Source organism: Acromyrmex echinatior, chromosome 2 (assembly GCF_024713525.1).
Source record: "Acromyrmex echinatior isolate Ae372 chromosome 2, ASM2471352v2, whole genome shotgun sequence".
Classification (NCBI taxonomy): domain Eukaryota; kingdom Metazoa; phylum Arthropoda; class Insecta; order Hymenoptera; family Formicidae; genus Acromyrmex; species Acromyrmex echinatior.
Window position 1 is genome coordinate 14189924 of NC_141853.1, and position 18677 is coordinate 14208600.

At 29.1% G+C, this 18677-nt stretch overlaps 3 protein-coding genes across 6 annotated transcripts in view; 2 read left to right on the top strand and 1 right to left on the bottom strand.

The window, feature by feature from the left end:
• Positions 1-18677, bottom strand: part of Fstl5 (follistatin-like 5) — a 40664-nt gene that overhangs the window by 18802 nt on the left and 3185 nt on the right. The window lies entirely within an intron of this gene.
• LOC105146965 (uncharacterized) lies at positions 93-6899 on the top strand. The gene is given in 5 exon segments (XM_087403694.1): positions 93-2348; positions 2791-3104; positions 3590-3919; positions 4104-4286; positions 6139-6899. Coding segments are annotated over 5 exon segments (1533 nt in total). The 5' UTR covers positions 93-2013; the 3' UTR covers positions 6510-6899.
• Positions 9557-17394, top strand: LOC105146964 ((11Z)-hexadec-11-enoyl-CoA conjugase). The gene is made up of 5 exons (XM_011057642.2): positions 9557-12808; positions 13344-13474; positions 15080-15285; positions 16188-16370; positions 17106-17394. Exons 1-5 carry the CDS (start codon positions 12550-12552, stop codon positions 17392-17394), a joined length of 1068 nt encoding a protein of 355 aa, XP_011055944.2. The 5' UTR covers positions 9557-12549.

An 18677-nucleotide genomic window follows, 5' to 3' on the forward strand; every position in this document is an offset into this window, starting at 1 on the left:
AATAATATTTCATATTTGTAATTAATTTTCATAAATTTCTAAAAAATAGCTTTTAAAAATTATGTAATTGTAGTTATTTTATTATCTGTTTATATAAAAACAATCCATTTGATAAAAAAATTTCTTTCATTAAGTAAGGATTAATTAAGATTAAGTCAGTAGCTAAAACTTTGTTACTTTTTTAATTCATTTTTGTTTTCTTTTTTCCACAAATGTCGATGCTATGTACTTACTTTTTTATAATCTAAAGAATGCAGCTAAAACTAAAAAATTTTCTTTAATATATTATTTCTACTATATTATCTCTCTTGGAAGAAACATGATTATTCTAAATTAATGTTTTGAAAATTATTAAAATTACTACTAATAACTTTTTTATGTCAAGAGAAAAAAAAGTTTGGATATAATGGATCGTTTTCTATGTGTATATACTTGTACATAAAATGTGAAATATTTTAAAATAACATTCTTGCAAAATACATAAAATGATATGAGAGACATTTTTATATAATATCGGGTATAGAATGTTGCACTAAAAAGCAAGTAATATAGAATATGAGAATATCTTTTGATAAAGTCCATAAACTTACAAAAACTATTCTTTACAAAAACTTTTCCTTTATCTGTCTAAGAAGGAAGAAATTTAACAATTCTGTGGCAGGACAATCTGGCATTTTGGTCTACAATATTGCGACATTGATTACAGTTTGGCTGATTTGGCAACTATGAATGTATAAGTCTGTTTCCATTCTTTTGCGAGTTACTAATGATGTAAGTTTCGTAGTGAAACGTCGGTTTAATGAATCTCAACGGGATTGGCCTTTCTTTCGTTAAATCCAATTTCTTGCTACATGGGAGTTTGCAAGGAAACAGCAAGTAACTTTTGAACAACTTTCTTGAGCGTAATATAATATGTTTTATATGCCACTATCGCATTAACGCTTAATAGTTAATTCTGTGATTAATATGAATTTGATTTTTCTCTTAAAAAAATAACAAATATATGTACAAATATTACATCAACAAATTTTGGAATAATTAAAAAAATTAAGATTCAAATATAAATGATTATATTTTTCAAATAATTTTAAATAAATTTAATAGCAATAAATATTATAAATTAAATTAATTTAATATTGTTAAAGTTTGAAATTTAATTTTATAGTAAATTATAAAATTTTTTCTTTAAATTATAAAATTGATTTTTTCTATAAAAAAATATCTCTGAGATACAAAATTGTTCTCTATTGTTTAACAAAATTTAATTTGTGATGTATTTTTGATATTAGTCAAGTTATTTATATATTTCATGTTTTTATCCTCTTATATGAGTAGATAAGTTTTGAAATGGTAAATTAAATTTTCGATTTCAAGCGATATATATCGATGTACATTCGAGATATGGAACAAGCGCCAATTTCTTTTAGTTTTCGGATGCGTGTAGCATCCGAACCTATAAATTACATACTGTAATCGTAGAAAATATGACACATGCCGAAAAATGAATTATAATCAGTATCAACTGATACATTATCAACAAAAACCATCATAAAATTTATATCATTGACAAGTCGAATAACATTGCGATATATATTAATATAAACTCCTGAACAATGTCATCGTTCATTCTTTCGCACAACTTGCATTTAATGATGTTAGAGATTGGTGTGCAAAACGTAAGCAAATTTTTGTATATAATTTAGATATTTGTATATATATAATTTATATTATATTATATATACATCCATAGATATACTGTTAAAAATGTTAACAAAAATTCTGGGATATGCAACAGACTCCGGTTAATCTTCAAGACTTAATTTAAGACCTAAATTCATTTCTATATTTTTGTTTCAGTATGAAATATATTTATGTCTAAAGTAATTATTATTAGCAACAATTTCTAATAAATTATTCGAGCCTAATTATTCGTGATTGTGACAACAGTTGTTTGTTCCTTGGACTACGGCATTTGACAAAGTTATCCTGAAGAAGACAATCGTCTTGTTTCGTATGCTGGATGACGATTGGATATCGCTGTCGCCAAACCGACGCGATTCTCGTCCTTATCAAGGATCCAATTATGAGAATGAAAAATTTTATGGCGGCAGTTCCGTTGTCTTTTCTGTGCCAATGGATTTCTTTGAGAAAAAAGCGAACGGCATTGATGTCCAGTTATACGTTCGGAAACAAGTGTGCGAACATTTTGAAATGGTCTCGCGCCAGAAAATCGGCTTCGTCGCTATATCGGTTGATAATCTGCTGAACAGCATCGCCAAACAGATTCGCGAGCGGAACGAATTGAAGGAACATTTGTCGGACTTCTATAAACAACAGATTATTTCGAGGTGATAACACCGAAAATCGAGAAACCACTGATTGTTGATATGGGAGGGAACTTTTTACTTCGAAAGCATTTTTCGATCTTACTGTCTGATCGCGATTGCTTTGGGATATTAGAAATTGATTATAAAGAAAGAGTTAATGTTATAAATGTATTGCTCTCATTAAAATATATTACTATTTCATTTGTTATATTTTTTATGTTAGCGTTTATATATGCAATATTATTTTTACAAATAATATGATTACACATGCATTATGTTAGAGTGTCAGGTATTCTAAAAAAAAAAAATAAAAAAAAAAAAAAGTCTGAGCGATTGGCTAGGAAATCCGTAAAAAATTACTTCCTTGGAAGGAAGTACCATTTTCTTTCAAGGAAAATACGCTAGTGAGGGACGTCCTGTGTAATCCTAGAGATTTAATAACACGATGTGTACATTATTTTAGGTCTATGATGGGAACGTACACTTTGTTGGACGAGAACTTCCGGAACACCGCCGCCACAATTTCGCTCTACATTCGGATCAGTTATCTTGGCAAATGCCTCATAACGGAAATCGCGCAAGTCGAAAGTATACGCGAAGCATTTTATATATCTCGCGGAGACTTGGATGAGAAACAGTCGTATTTCTCTCGACAGCTGACGTCGAAGGAACTTCAAAGCGGTTGTTGGGACGATGATAGTTTACTTCGTGTTCCTTCTGGTAGTTTAACATGCCGCTGTGAGAAGCTCGTTAAAAAGGAGGCCGCGGATTTAGTCAGTAATTGATTCAATCGCTTTAGACAAGATGCTATTATAAAATCTTTATGTTTTGGAAAATATGAGAAAATATTTTGCTCAATTTAAAAAAATAAAGCTTTCTTTTAAATGAATGAAGCTCTTTCTTAAATGAAACAGTATAATGCTATCTCAGTGCTTAAATATAAAGCCTTTCTGCAAAATATATTTAAAATAGATGGTAAAAGCCTACTTTTGGAATAAGCTTTTCTAAAATGAACGATTCACTGGTCTAGGGCTTCAACAGAGCTACTGTTACGTATGTTAAAAATTTAGGCATACAAAGTCTAGGGCTTCAACAGAGCTACTGTTATATATGTTAAAAATTTAGGCATACAAAGTCTAGGGTTTCAACAGAGTTACTGTTATGTATGTTAAAAATTTAGGCATACATTTTGTCCAAGAATAAAAGATATGATTGCAAACACAGTTTATGGATCAATACGTAATTATTAATTGTAACAAGAGGAGCTGCTGCAGTTATCATTGGGAATACCAAAACAATAATTGTTACAGATGTCACTGATACAATCGCAATGAGAACAACTATTGTAAATGCAGTTGTAGACCTTACTGATCTGCAGGTTTCCGTTATTAGAAGTTGCTGTGGATACTGCAATTAAAAGAAAAAAGTTTCTGCTGATAAAGTTGCGGATTTTGCTGCGATCTCTGTTTCGAAAGTTATTGCGGATGCTGTCGCGATTAAAAGAGAGAAAGGACGTACTGATACAGTTACAGATTTTGCTACGATTTTCGTTGCGAAATTTGATGGGAATGTTGATGCAATTAAACATATTTGCTGACATAATTATAGATTATTCTACGAATATACTTTCATTGCTACGGATATCCTTACAATTAAACGAAGAAATGCACTTGCAATTGCAAACTCTACTGTGATTCCTGTTGCTGCAATTAAAGAAGAACTCGATAATAATACAGTTATAGACACTGCGATTTCAGTTTTGCGAAAATTATTGATTATGGAGTATATTAGGTAAGAGAACAGATGGAGTCGCAGATGTGAATATGCTTGGAAATGCGTATGAGATAATTATCCCAATAATAGCGATCGATAATGAAATAATTAATGATGAGCAAGACGATATTCAGAGAAAGAATTTTATTCATTCTTTAATTAAAGATAGATATACTTTGAGAAATAGTTGTGTTTTGAGAATCTCTATTTTACACTTTATCTTTTAATTCTGATAAATTTTTCTAAGAAAATTATCATTAAAGAAAAAATGAGATTAATTGTGAGAAGAAAAATATGGCAAAAATGAAATTATATATATGGGGCATTCTTTGTCAAGTCGGCCATCCGTTCCAAAATTGTATTTGACGCAGGAAAACCTTGCACATAAATGTAACTTCAGGCATAAGCTATCCAAAGCCATAATAATAAACAATTGCAAAATTCAAGATGACGGATCTAATATGGCGGACATAAAGCAGAATAAAAGGAAATAAAATAAAAGACAGTGTCGTTGAATTCACTTTAAAGTTTGTTTTCAAGTGTGTCGTGAATTCTGATTACAAATCTGTTGTCAAATTTTAGAAATTTAAAGTAACGGACATAAGAGTGCAAAATAGATGAATCAAAAAGCTCTCTGTATTTCATAGGATTGAGACTGTCTATATAACACGTGTATGTATATAAAACCTGCATTTCTTTTCTTCAATAGTATTGAAAATAAAACAAATAAAAAAATGAAAGAAAAATGTTTTTCACTTTAAGCGTAAAATTATGTTTATCGCAGTGAGATATTTAACATAAAAAGGATAAAATACGTATTCGCAGTAAAAATTTCATGAAAAATAGAAAAACGAATACTTGTACCGTTTTCACCATTTTTGAAGCTTTTGATATGAGATTAAAGTAAATTTCTAAATTACTTCATATTTTGCGTAAAAATAAATTTTTAGTGCAAAAATGAAAATAAGAGGAATAATCTTCAATGGCCTTGATCTTGACAAATGTTATCCAGGACATGATCGCGAACAATATTCAAGAGATTTTAACTGTCGGTCGGACATTAGCATTACTTTGTAATGCTAATGTCGGCGATACTGTAACTTTCGAGTTTTATAACTCAAAAAGTACGTAATGAAAAATAACTTTATTACAGTGTTTTGAAAAGTTCTTAAGCTATTAGATTCTTCCATCAAAAATAGGGTATTAAAAAAAAATCGATGTGACTTTGACCCGATCTTTGACGCCACCCAAGATCAAATCGAATCAAAGGTATCAAATCATCTTATATTCCCTTCCGAATCACACAACATTTTTCCGCATCTACCATAGTTTTCAAGAAATTATGATTATTAAAATGATTATTAATCATAGAAAGGAAATTCCTTAGTCTACTTTCAAATATTACAATTATCTTTAATTTTGTTTGTAATTAATTCTTTAATCTTTGGAAATTTTTAGCAATTTGAATGCAATTTTATCTTCTTAAAAGATAACAGCATTCAAAATTGTTATTCTCTGGCGTAAACTCTACATACTAAACAAATAATAATAGCTATAATAATAATCACATAAGTGGGCTTTATTTAATAAGTACATTGTTTTAAAAAAATACTTACACTTATTTCAAAACATTGTTTTATTGGTTTCCTATAGTTAGGAAGTTGAATAATATTATAATGAATTATACAATAATAAATTATGAAACACTGGTAAATTTTGCAGCGATTGTAAAAATCCGGATAAATAATGCGGATTGTAAAAATCCGCATATATACACATAAGTTTTTGTTGAATTAAACAAACATGTTGCTACCAATTCCAATTCTTTAATTCCTTTTTATCTACTTCTTATGGCATATCTTTTATAAGCATATATTGCAGGTTTTAGATAAATAAAAAATGGACTTTATTTAGTGCTGGGCCTTATTCGGCTCAGGTGTACCTTAACTTCTAATTTTATTTATTAAATCGTGAGACGAATAAATAATGTATGTATAATAAAGGTACATAAGAAAAATACGGAATTTTTGTTCTATAGATGTCAAGGCAGATGTTGTTGCGATAACGAAAACGAAAGGATATGCGATAAAGGACAATGGAGAAAGAGCTTTCAAGAAAGCGCCCTCCGCGTTGGGCAAATCGAAGTGCGGAAGAAACACGGCGACAATCGGTATCATGAAAAGAGGAAAGAGAATTTCTCCTTGTTCATCGCCTCTTTTCTCGAGTCTGCAAACGTATCCTTTGTGCTGTCAATTGCAACCACATCTGACTTGTTTCACCAATTGTTTCGACGTTTCATCCTGTTATTGTTATTGGACAGCCTGTCCTTTTCAATTCTTTTACAGCGTATATCTAAACGAGTTCACACGAACCATGGAGCCCCGTCATTTACAACAAGTTAATGGCTAGTGCTGGTTTAGATAGTTGATAAAACTGATGTGAATCAATTCTATTTTTAATATTTTCGAGAAAATATTTTCCCAAATTTAACATAAATTCGTAATTTGATTTTTATTTAATACTACGTTTTAAAATTTTTATGCTTTTTTGTGCTTTTTTTGTTTATTTTTTTATTAAAAAAGATGCATTGGAATCCTCTTCAATTTATTTGAATGATAATGATTGATCTGCATTAATGATATAGTATAATAAAATAAGAAGTGAAGATTTCATGTCTTAAATATCTCCAGATAATGCTTCTAGCTGTGAAAGTTCTTCGTTTAATTATGCTTGAAAGCGAAAGGTGCTTTAAGATCTCTCTTCTTAGATAAACGGAAACTGCTCTACCAAACAATCACATCCGTTTTATAATATATCAACAAAATAGGTACACATAAATATATAAAATATAATCATAAAAACATATAACATAGCTAGCAATATGAAAAATAACTGCAATTATTCAAATAATTGTTGAAATATAAAAATATAAATATAAAAATGTAACAAATTAAAATTTTTTAAAATCTTTGAAAATGTGAAATATTATCATTGTAGAAAAATTATGTAATAGTGTAAATGTTTTAAATCCAATATTTTAAATCTACTAATATTCTGTTATACATTAATTCTTACTTCCTAATAATGATTAATGTTTTGATCATACTGTATTGAGATCTTAACAAGAATTGCTTGAAGAATTGCTTATGAAATTATGATAATTTGAGAATAAAAAAAAAAAAAATTTGTTTTCTTCAGAAACAGTAAAATAAAATTCCATTATTATATTTAGAAATATATATATATAATGATCTTTCTATAGAATTGTATATTTTATTGGAAAAAAAGAAAGAAGTAATGGTAAGCTTTATAAACAAAAACAAAAGGCAAAGAGTATTTAAATCACACGCTTGGTCTTTTCACGAATTCGAATAGAAATCTTGCACAAAAAGATTCAAAATGTGTGGGTTAAACGCACTTTGCCTTTTATTATTTTTATATTTTACTGTATGTTATGATATTGTTATCTAAGATAAATGTGATACTATTATGTATCGACATTACAAATAGCCAGACATTTGTAAAAATTAAGAGAGAGAATTAGAAATCGGGGAAAGGTTCCGGTTGATGGACGCACAAAACATGTACTTGCAACAAAATACTGCCTCGTGAATTAAGACCTGCAGCTATTTCTCCTTCCACTAATGATCGAATCTTAAGTGTCGCTTTAAATATATCAGTGTTATGAGCCTCTTTATAAACGCGGTATGATATACCGAGAATCGTATTCAACGTGTTTGGAGAGAAGCAGGACGATATACATCAGTACATCCTTTATTCGGTCTTTTATTTTATCTAATTCGCATCTGATTTCGCAGAACATTTGTGTACATTTGACCTAAGTAAGTATAATAAGTGCAGTGATTATTATTAATTACATGAAGCTTTGATTGTGTTATAAAGTTTTGTTTAAAGTATGCGATAAAAATTTTTGATTTTTGTTAAAAATTCAACAATAAGAAATAGAAGTAATGGCCGTAACGGTCAAAGCTAGATCTTTAATGCTTATAAATAATTCAATCTGAATTACTATGTATACTGTATAAAAATGTACTTATATATATATACCATATTTATAGTCATTCGAATTGCGCAACGAATTGGTTCTCCGGAATTATAAACGCAATGAAACTACTGCAGTAATATCACGAATTAAATTGACAAGCAATTTTAATAATTTGATGCTCAGGCATCCTATTAAAAATATGCTAAAAAAAGTATGCTAAATAAATGTATTGCGAAAAATATTATATATACTATAATAGCTGATATCGAGAGCTTTTCAAAACATCATAATAAAGTTATATTTTATTGAGTACTTTTCGAGTCATAAGGCTCGAAAGTTACAATACCACCGGTATTAGCATTACGCAAATAAATGTTCGACCGACGGCTAAAACCTCTTGAATGTTATTCAGGATCATGTCTCTAACGTTTGTCAAGATCAAAGCTATTGGAGGTTGTAATTATTTTCATTTTTGCGTAAAAATGAATTTTATATAAAAATATTAAAATATGTTTGTTACATCATAAGGAATTAAAATTATTCTGTCTATTGAAAGAATATCGTTAACGAAAATTTTGTCGATGTGCTATGTATGCATTCGCCGAGAAAAAAGATAGGGTATAATCGAGATATAATGAGAACACACAGAGTGAACACACAAGGGTGACAGAGGAGCTTATCGGTAGATTTCAACATCGACCTCGATGCATAACAATGTACGCGGATAGACGTACTTTCTGAATATAGGCTGCGGGCATGATTTTCCTCTTACCGGATCGTAACTTTGATGGAGCTCTCATGAAAGTTACCAAGATATATCGATTTGATGCATCAAACATTTCTCGTGTTAGACTGTATAACGAGGGGATACTAATTGTCGAAAGAACATATTTATAATAACATTATATTTATATATTAATTATTAAATGATAAATGATATATATATATATATATATATATAATAAACAACTTGTTTTGGACGTGAACCACTTAATAGACATGTCAACAAGAGGGTATATATAATTGAATTATTTTGGCGCAATATTCAATCGTATTACTGAATACATAAATTTCGAATTTTCTGTTGATAAATACGGATAACAAATGTACAAAATAATAAATCAAATAAACTGTTTTACATGCATATATAATTTCGCTTTAACGCGCAATATATATCCTGTAGGTTACATATCGATTTTGTGTTTAGAAACAGATTACGCACAATCTCGATAAATATCACATTATTAGACTGGCTTATTTGCGCCAGAATATTATTTGCGAATATTCAGAAACGCTATTTGAACTTTACGGGCTTTTGCGCAATCGTACTTTCTTGCTCATTGTTTCGGCACCAAACGCGATTTAGCGTGCATTTTCGCCACGTTAAGCCCGCAGTGGGATTACAAGAAAGGGGGGCGGGGGGAGGGAGGGGGGAGGGGAGGGGGTTGTAAACCGCGGGATCCGGAGTAGCGTAGGCGCTAGCGATAGAGGCACGTTATCCGCATTTACGCCAGCAGAAATATCCCCTGGCTGGTTCATACATATTAACGTAAGTCATTGCACCAGTCTTTACGCGAACTGTACATGGGGAAACAAAACAGCCGAGAAATCGCGACCGCGCTTTATGAGCGGGCCATGGAGTACGATCGCTATTACACTGTAGATTACGGTCTGTTATCTGTTATACTGCTGCCTGTTAGAACTAAACGATGCGCGAATATCGCAGATAAAGATTCAACGAAATTGATAGCGTCAACGAAAATAACGTTAAAATATAGTTTTGACTTTGTTATAGTTTTGTTAATGGTTCGTCACAAGGCGAATCAGATTGCGTAAAAATATATTGTTTAAAGAAATCAAATTTTACATATTAATTTGAATATAATTCGAGATTCTTAGCATTCTATTTACGAGAAAGATGCATCGACATGAAGATAGCATTAGTTCTCAATTATTATTATTAAGTTTTTATATCGCAACCGTCAAAAATCAATTTGGTTCGCATAAAAAGTTAGAAAGTAACGTCAATCTTATTTTCCATTTTTATTTCTATAGTGAATCGATATCGCTCGAGAATTACATCTCTTTGTAATATAAACAATTTTTCTCGATATGTACAACGTGATATATTCAATTGATATATTTAACTGATATATTCAATTCGATATATTCTGATGTCTATATACTTACATATAATAAGAAAAACATTGCCTATGAATTTAATAATTATAATAAAATGTAGAGCATAATAATAATGGAAAAATATACAAGTAGAATTAATGATATAATACTAGAAGCTTTCTAATTACATTCGCAAGTGGTTTTGCGATGAAGAAAGTTCTCTGAATGATCGCATTGAACTTGATAGCACATTAACCATAATTTTTATACAATTTACTATTTCACATAATTCAATACATGTATCTAGACTTTGAAGATGACTCAAAAGTGAGCCAAAACATGTAATATGCTCTTCATTTAAGTAAATTTATTTTATTACATTTGACTTAATTTTTTTGTGCACTGATTTCTCTTACACACACACATACACACACACACACACAAAATATAGTTTTTACAATTATATTTCACATCTCGACAAATCTTTACACATTGAATTTTACGATTAGATGTCAGCAATAGTATGTAATAGTTCATTATAGGATGCGGATAATCATCCATTTTATCGCAATATACATTTTCATACCTGCTTTCATTATTTCTGTAACCGAGTACGTGTCAAACGGTAATTGAACGTTGTCATATAAAAAATTACATTCAAGAAAAATCTGATATAAGCAGTAGTTGTATCTGATATGGACAGTAGTTGTAAATATCTCCACAATTAATTGTTCAATCGAGCGTATCAAAATACTTGCGGTTTACTGTCACGAGTTTTTTATTTTAAATATTTAAAAAAGTGATACTTAAATGAATCTTAAGAAAACAGTTACAATGCATATAAAATAATTTTTCGTATTTATAAATTAATTTTAGATATATGCGAGTTGTGTAAAGGCTTTTATTGCAAAACTTATTTATTGTGTATGTGTGTGTGTGTGTATAGATATATATTTTACATTGATTTTTCACGTCAAACACGTCTTGGCGAAACGAATCGGTTAGCAATGCGTGATACGTAATTGCCTTGACCACGAGAACTTGCGTTCTCGCATTTCGAGCAGGAGTGCGAGAATACTACTGACTTTGCCACGAGAGAGTTGCAGATGTTGAAATTACATTCGTTATTAGTGATACGATGCAACGATACGAAACGCGTATCGCACATTGACTTACATGTGAGCTAGGAAACGCGTCTCGTTCGTCGATTTATATGTCCGTCTAAAACGGATAATTACACGTCGGGACATCGAGACGGCAGCTAACAATGGGTGCTTGTTAACACGAGATCGCCGTAATAAGAAGACTGATATAATGAAATCCTTAGATTATGGACTCAACATGTAATTTAGTAAATAATATGTTATGTAATGTATGAGGAGCAGACTTTTAAAATGTGTTTTTTTGCCTAAAATTTGTAATTTTCAGAAAAAGAAAAAAAAACCACAAGGAAATCACACTCTTTACAAAAAATAATCATTTCCTAATCAGTAAGATGTAAAATGTTAAATAAAATTGCTAAACAATTTCTAATAATGTTAAACAATTGCATTTTGTTTGTCTTTAGTTAAAGGACATAACGCACATCAAATGTCTTGATTTTTTTTAGTATATAAATTGTTGAGAAAATGCTTTTTAAAGATTTCAAAGTAGTCTATAATATGTGTCTTTCATTTTTTTTTTATTAAATACTACGCCATCTCTAACTTAAAAAATGATATTTTGAATAAAATTCATTTTGAAAGTCTGCTTTTTATATGTAATTGACTCATCTTTATGATGTCGTTTTACTTTTTTATATTAATACATATTTTTGATTTCTTAATACTGTCCATGCAAATATATAGATGCAAATTTATATTTTTTTACTTGTTATACTTTTTACTTTCTTATTTTTAATTTTGCAGTTTATTTGTTTTTAATTCAGTTTTATATTATTATATTGATTATGAAAATTATTACGCAGATTTCGTATTTCTTTTAAAGTACTTAATATATTGATTATGTTAGAGATCGATATATTTATTTTTTTAAATCTGTTTTTATAAAATTATTCTGTAAATTCATAAAAATACAATCTTTTGTACTAAACATAACCAACATTTTTGTAAATAGATAATAGAATAAAATAAGGATTTGCTAAAGCCTGAAAAAATAACATGTTATGAGATAAACTAAATAAATTATGATTTATCCTATTTATTTCTCTTGAGGTAGTGCAATTTTTTTTTTAATCTTTTATCGCAATATGTTTATATATATATATATAAATGAACATACAAGATAAATATAAACGATAGTTAAAACATAGATGAAATAAAAATGCCAATATTGTTCCAAATATTTCTAGCAATGTACAGTTCAACGATAACCAAATACGAGGGCAATAAAAATCAAATGTTAGTGCAACCGGGGACGGAAAATGGTAGAGATTCGAATCTCAATCAACCACCGAAGCACATGCCGGCGGAGCAGCCATTAATTTGGCGTAATATCATTGTCATCGTCGTTCTCCATATCGTCGCGATCTATTTGTTTGCCACGCGATCTCGCGAAATGAAATTTTGGACCTGGATGTGGTGTACGTATTTATTAAATCAATTAATTTTCCATTATAATTTCATTTATGTGTACATATATGTGTCTCATATCATTTCGATACGATTGAGTTTTGTTGAATATTGCATTGGAATCAATGAAAAAAGCCTAATGTAAGCCTAATGTATTTTTTGATAAACTTTGTAGTCAATTTTTTTCAGCAGAAATATCAAGAGAAATTATTATTCATCGTACCTCTAATTTCACATTTCTCATTTCCAAACATTTCCAAATTTTAGTTGAGATTTTAGTGGACAAATTTTAAATTAAAAATTATGTTAAATTAAATTTCCCTGAAATTAATTAAAAAATAAAATTACATTATTTCTTTGTACATTTCAAATTTAATTTAAAAAGAATCATTTATTCTTAATTATTTATAAACTAAAAATTATTTTAATATTTTAACATGTTCCTTTAAATATTTTTTCATTTTATTATTATTATCATTAATACGTGGTAAACAATGAAAGAAAAGATCTGATGTTGCTTCTGTTTTATGTACTGTTTATTTTCAGCAATCTTATATTTACTTTCTGCTGGTTTTGGCGTAACAGCTGGTCTTCATCGTCTTTGGGCACATAGGAGCTATAGCGCCAAATTGCCACTTAGAATACTACTTGTTTTATTATATTGCTTGGCTGGTCAGGTAAGATTCTTAAATATTACAATATTATATCTGGTCAGTTGATAACCAACATTGAAATTTATTATAATCTACCTCAAGTTATTATTTTCAGAACTACTTCTGTTTGCAATAGAAATCCTTAAATAATTGTGATAATATTGTAAAGTAATAGAACATTTTACACTATTCCAAAAGATTGAAAGAGTTTACCTATTCCTCCAAATATTCGATAAAGCAATATTCAAGAAAGTGTCATTTTATCAAAAATTATCATTTAAAGAGATGATCCAAAAAGTATAAAACTTGTAGTTTCTACTATAGTCTCAAATCGATAATTTAAATAACAAATTGATTGATCTTTTTATGTAATTACAGGGATATACAAATGGAGATCTATCGAATCTCAAATTTTTTATAAACTTTGAAAAATTTTATGGTGTGAATTAAAAATCGTACATGAAAGCAGTCTACAACTTTCGAAAGGACGAATCTTTATTTTTTTCTTTTTTTTGCGTACTTGTTGAGCGTTATACGATTTTCTTTCACCGAGTTGTTTAACATTGCAGCAAAAAGTGTTTCTTTTTATTTTGCTCATAGAAGATTAAGCAATTCTGAATTTTCTCTATCTATTACATGTACATATACACCGTATACATACACAGACATACTGCGATAGAATCAAACAAATGTTATTTTACGCAAAGTTGTTTCAAATATGAAGGATATGAATGATTAAGATTATAATATTTTTAATGTATTTTTAATGTTGTTGCTAGAATATATAGTTGAATAATAATATGTTAATCGTTTAATATTTAGCCCCTCATAAGCAAAGTTTACATACAAAAAGTTTCTTTATATAAAAAAAATGATAGATGCAACTTAGAGAAAATGTAAATTTTTCCAGTCTTTTTTAAAGGATATCCAACAATGTTCCGTTTTCTGTAAACAGTCAAAGTAAAAAAGAAGCTTTTTGCGTCACTATTGAATAACTCGGTAAAAAAATCGTACAACACTCAACAAATACGCAAATTAAAGATTCACTTTTTCAAAAGCTGTAAATTGCTTCCATATGTAATTTCTAATTTACGCCATGGAACTTTGTAAAATTCAACTTTGTAAACAATTTTGAGATTTCGAATCTCCATTTATATCCACGAAACTCCGTAAAAAATCAATCAAATCGTTGTCTATATAAACTACTGATTTGAAAAATAAAGATTTCAAACTTTAAAATACATTTCGTTCCACATTGTGATTAATTTTGAAGGTATACTCTTTTGAAAATTGTCTACTTTTGTGGGCAGAAGAAATAATCGCTTAATTTTATATATATTGTATTTAGAAATATTTACTAATTAATTAATTTTATAGAAAGGTTTTAAGAACATAAATTTAAATATTTCAATATTAAGGATATTCCACGTTAAGTGTCGAACTTATCTATACATAAAACAATAAACAAGTCAAGGATTATTCACACTGAGGATGACTACAGTAAATGTCAAAACGTTTGAATAATCATTGACTTGTTTTATGTATATAAATTCGCACTGAAACTTTCGATATTGAAAGGCATCATCATTCGTTTTAATTCTAATTATTAAAATTCTTCCTATTTCGCAGACTCATCCGTCTAAATGGCTTCGCGTTCATCGAACACATCATAGATACACAGATACGTGTGCGGATCCACATAACGCTAACCGCGGCTTTTTTTTCTCACACATTGGCTGGTTAATGATGAAGCATCATCCAGCAGTTAAGAAATACGGTAAAAATGTGGATATGAGCGATATCGCTGCTGATTCTGTAATACGTTTTGTTGACAAGTGAGTTTAATAATTCGACACGACGTATTCTTTACTAATTTGTGATAAAACGTTCACGTTTGAAAAATGTAATTAATTGCTATTGTAATTAATAATGTAATTAGTCGCATAATCGACTTACGATCGAATTTACTGACACATATCAATTTCAATTATATTATCATCAACTGTCGTAACAAAATACGATCTTTTAAATACTTCCAACAGAATCTATCAATTTCAAATCTATTTTTATGTTTTTCAAGATAAGATTACTCTCTCTCTCTCTCTCTCTCTCTCTCTCTCTCTCTCTCTATCTCTCCCTTATTATTATATATTATTTTTAATACATAGCATAAAAGAACTTGAAAACAAATTTTTATTTTGCTACAAAAAAAAACCAAAATAATATAAACAAAATAAAAAAGCGCAAATGAGAAAATGTCTAGAAAAAATTCTATAGAAATAATTTACAAGTTTCTCATTATATTCATGATAAATGAAGACTTGTAATAAAAGGAGAGGAAACTTGAAGAGATGCTCGTGAGGAACAAAACCTAGATAATATTACACAATTTATGTTCAGAGCTGTAAAAAATAAACGGGAAATGGAGTTCGACGTTTGTAAAAAGAAAAGATCAACGATGATTGAGTTGGATTGCTCGCGAAATCGCTTCGTAATTATCCGCAGTGTTTGAAATTGCGTGACACGTTGTTCTCCGAGATGAGAGATTAAGTAGTAATCAATCAGTGTAAAGTGTCTCATCAGAGAGCGGAATTGAATGCGCTTTTATCGCAATTTATTTTGATTTATGTGCTTGATTCACACGGTCGTGAAAGGAACGGGATGCGATTACACGTATTGGTGTAACACTTTACATATGTGTAACACTTGCTGAACACTAGAATGTTCTTTATTGCAGGTATTACGCTCTGATTATGGTGCCACTGTGCTTTGTCCTGCCGGCTATAGTACCGGTCTATGTATGGAACGAAACCTGGGACGTAAGCATAAGCAGCGTAATTATCCGGTATGTGTGGGCGTTGAATTCAACCTTCTCTGTCAATAGTTTCGCTCACTTGTGGGGCAATCGACCGTACAACAGGTACGTGTCAATCTTTGGAGAGCATACATGTTTGTACGATTATCGTTAAAATTAACCAGCATAATGTTCGGATCATAATCAGATCATAAACCAAAAAAAACTCTAATTTAAAAGGATTACATATTTTGATACACAATTTAATGAGAATTTAATTGGAATAATCGAGAAATTATTCCAATTAAATCCTCATAATAGATAAATAAGATAATATTTTTTTAATAATTACAGCATCCATAATCAATATTATTTTATAGTTTTTAATCAATACTTCGATTAAATAAATATATCAAAAATCATTTTTAACGAATTTCATAGTAATTATTATATTATTCATAATTTCCATAACATTAAATATTACAAAATCGTATTTAAAATCATACTTATAAAAAATACTTAGAGATTTTTATTTTGAAGAAAATTATACTTATTTTCTTCCACGGAAGAAATCGGTATTATAAACAATAAGAAATTTTCGGGGAATTAAAAAATTTTCTTACAACCCCACTTTTTAAAGTAAAGTACACACAAATGTATTATAAACATGTTAAATATTCATAAATAAATATATTTATTAAATGTTGTATTCCATAGTTATAATATTGTAGAAGAAAGAAATTGTAAAAAGTGCTATTTCGCTTAAATAATCTGTTGCATGATATTCCGGCAAAAATTTATTCGTGTAGCCGATCTGGATCAAACGGCGAAAACTTCTTTTTCTCTTTTTTTTTGTTCTAGAACTCTTAAGTCAACGGAGAATCCTGTGGTGTCCTTCTTTACTATCGGCGAGGGTTGGCACAATTACCATCATTGCTTCCCGTGGGACTATAAGGCTGCGGAGCTTGGCTTCTACCGTCTCAATTTAACTACCGCTTTTATAGATTTCATGGCTTGGTTGGGATGGGCGTATGATTTAAAGACACCAAACGCCAAGCTCGTCGATAGGCTTTGTGCGAATAAAGGTGATGGTACGACGGGCCTCTCGAGAGGTAGGATAGATATTCCCAAGATATCAGATGTTCTTTAATAAAAAAGAATAGGAAAAAATAAAAAGAATGAGAGAGAGTGTATATATCAAACATGTTGTTTTACTACGTTTCTTAGAATCAACAAGATGTACTTTTTTTTTCAATTTATTACAATAATGATATAATTTATTTTTGTAAAACTTGATATAATAAATATAATTTAATAATTTTGGAGTTAATAATGTATTTTATATAATTCTAAAAACTTCTGTATTTTACGAGTCTAATACGACAGCGTTACATCATGTCGTATTTGATAGAATATTCTGCATTTGTTCACATGTAAATTATTTTAAATATATTGTATGTCAAGGTGTGTAACGGATTCCATAGAATGCAAACTTTATTTTGAGACGCAAGTAATCTAAGTATAACATTTCATGTATGTTCTTTTCATAACAAGTTCAAAAAGAGTTGTTATTATATTATTTATAACAAGATATGTAAATAGTTTGTAATACATATATATGTACATATATATATATATATATGCTTTTAAACGATATTAAAAAATTGAGACAATCTCTTAAAGACAGAAGTTTGAAGTTAAGAGAAGGAAAGATTAGCAATTTTTAATCATTTGAAAAAACATTTGAAAAATCTAAATTTAAATTATTAGGTGTTGGAATTAATTCGTAGCGTTTTTTAATGAAAGAATGTTATTTATTTCACATGAGCATTAAAAAATACATTAATGAAAGTACTTCCCATCACTTGTAAAACGCTACGAATTAATTCCAACACCTAATATATATAATATATTTACCTTTTAAAAATATAATTTACATTTTTTTTACTCTTATCCTTCCTACTGTTGATTGAAATACACAAAATGAGAAAAATGAAACCGTCTTATATAAATTAAATTAGCATTCTATTTCCTTTTTTGATTGAAAGATTATAAATAATTTTAATTTTCTCCTATGGCTGTTTTGGCATTTCTTTTTTTCCCACTTAACTATATAGAACAATATTTTCAGTCCTATTTCATATCCTATGCAATATTATTCTTATTATCATATCTTTGAATTAAAGAGTATTATGGAACATGACATAAAATATATACTTTATGTTGGGCTGAATATTACTGCCTTTGATAGATTGGATTAGTCTCAAATTTTCGTGGATGATATACATTGTTTAATTACGTTCGTTGGAATTATATTAATAATTTCTCATATACGTGAAATGCATGACATTTATATGGAAATATGTGGAATAAGCGGAAATATATATTGATATTTCAGACATTTTCATGGATATAAAGAGCAATATAGATATA

Bases quoted from the DNA above. Each gene is read 5' to 3' on its own strand.
- LOC105146964 (XM_011057642.2), top strand. From the start codon at position 12,550: ATGCCAATATTGTTCCAAATATTTCTAGCAATGTACAGTTCAACGATA. The intron at 13,475-15,079 runs GTAAGATTCTTA...CCTATTTCGCAG, and splicing joins TATATTGCTTGGCTGGTCAG to ACTCATCCGTCTAAATGGCT. The intron at 15,286-16,187 runs GTGAGTTTAATA...TCTTTATTGCAG, and splicing joins GTAATACGTTTTGTTGACAA to GTATTACGCTCTGATTATGG.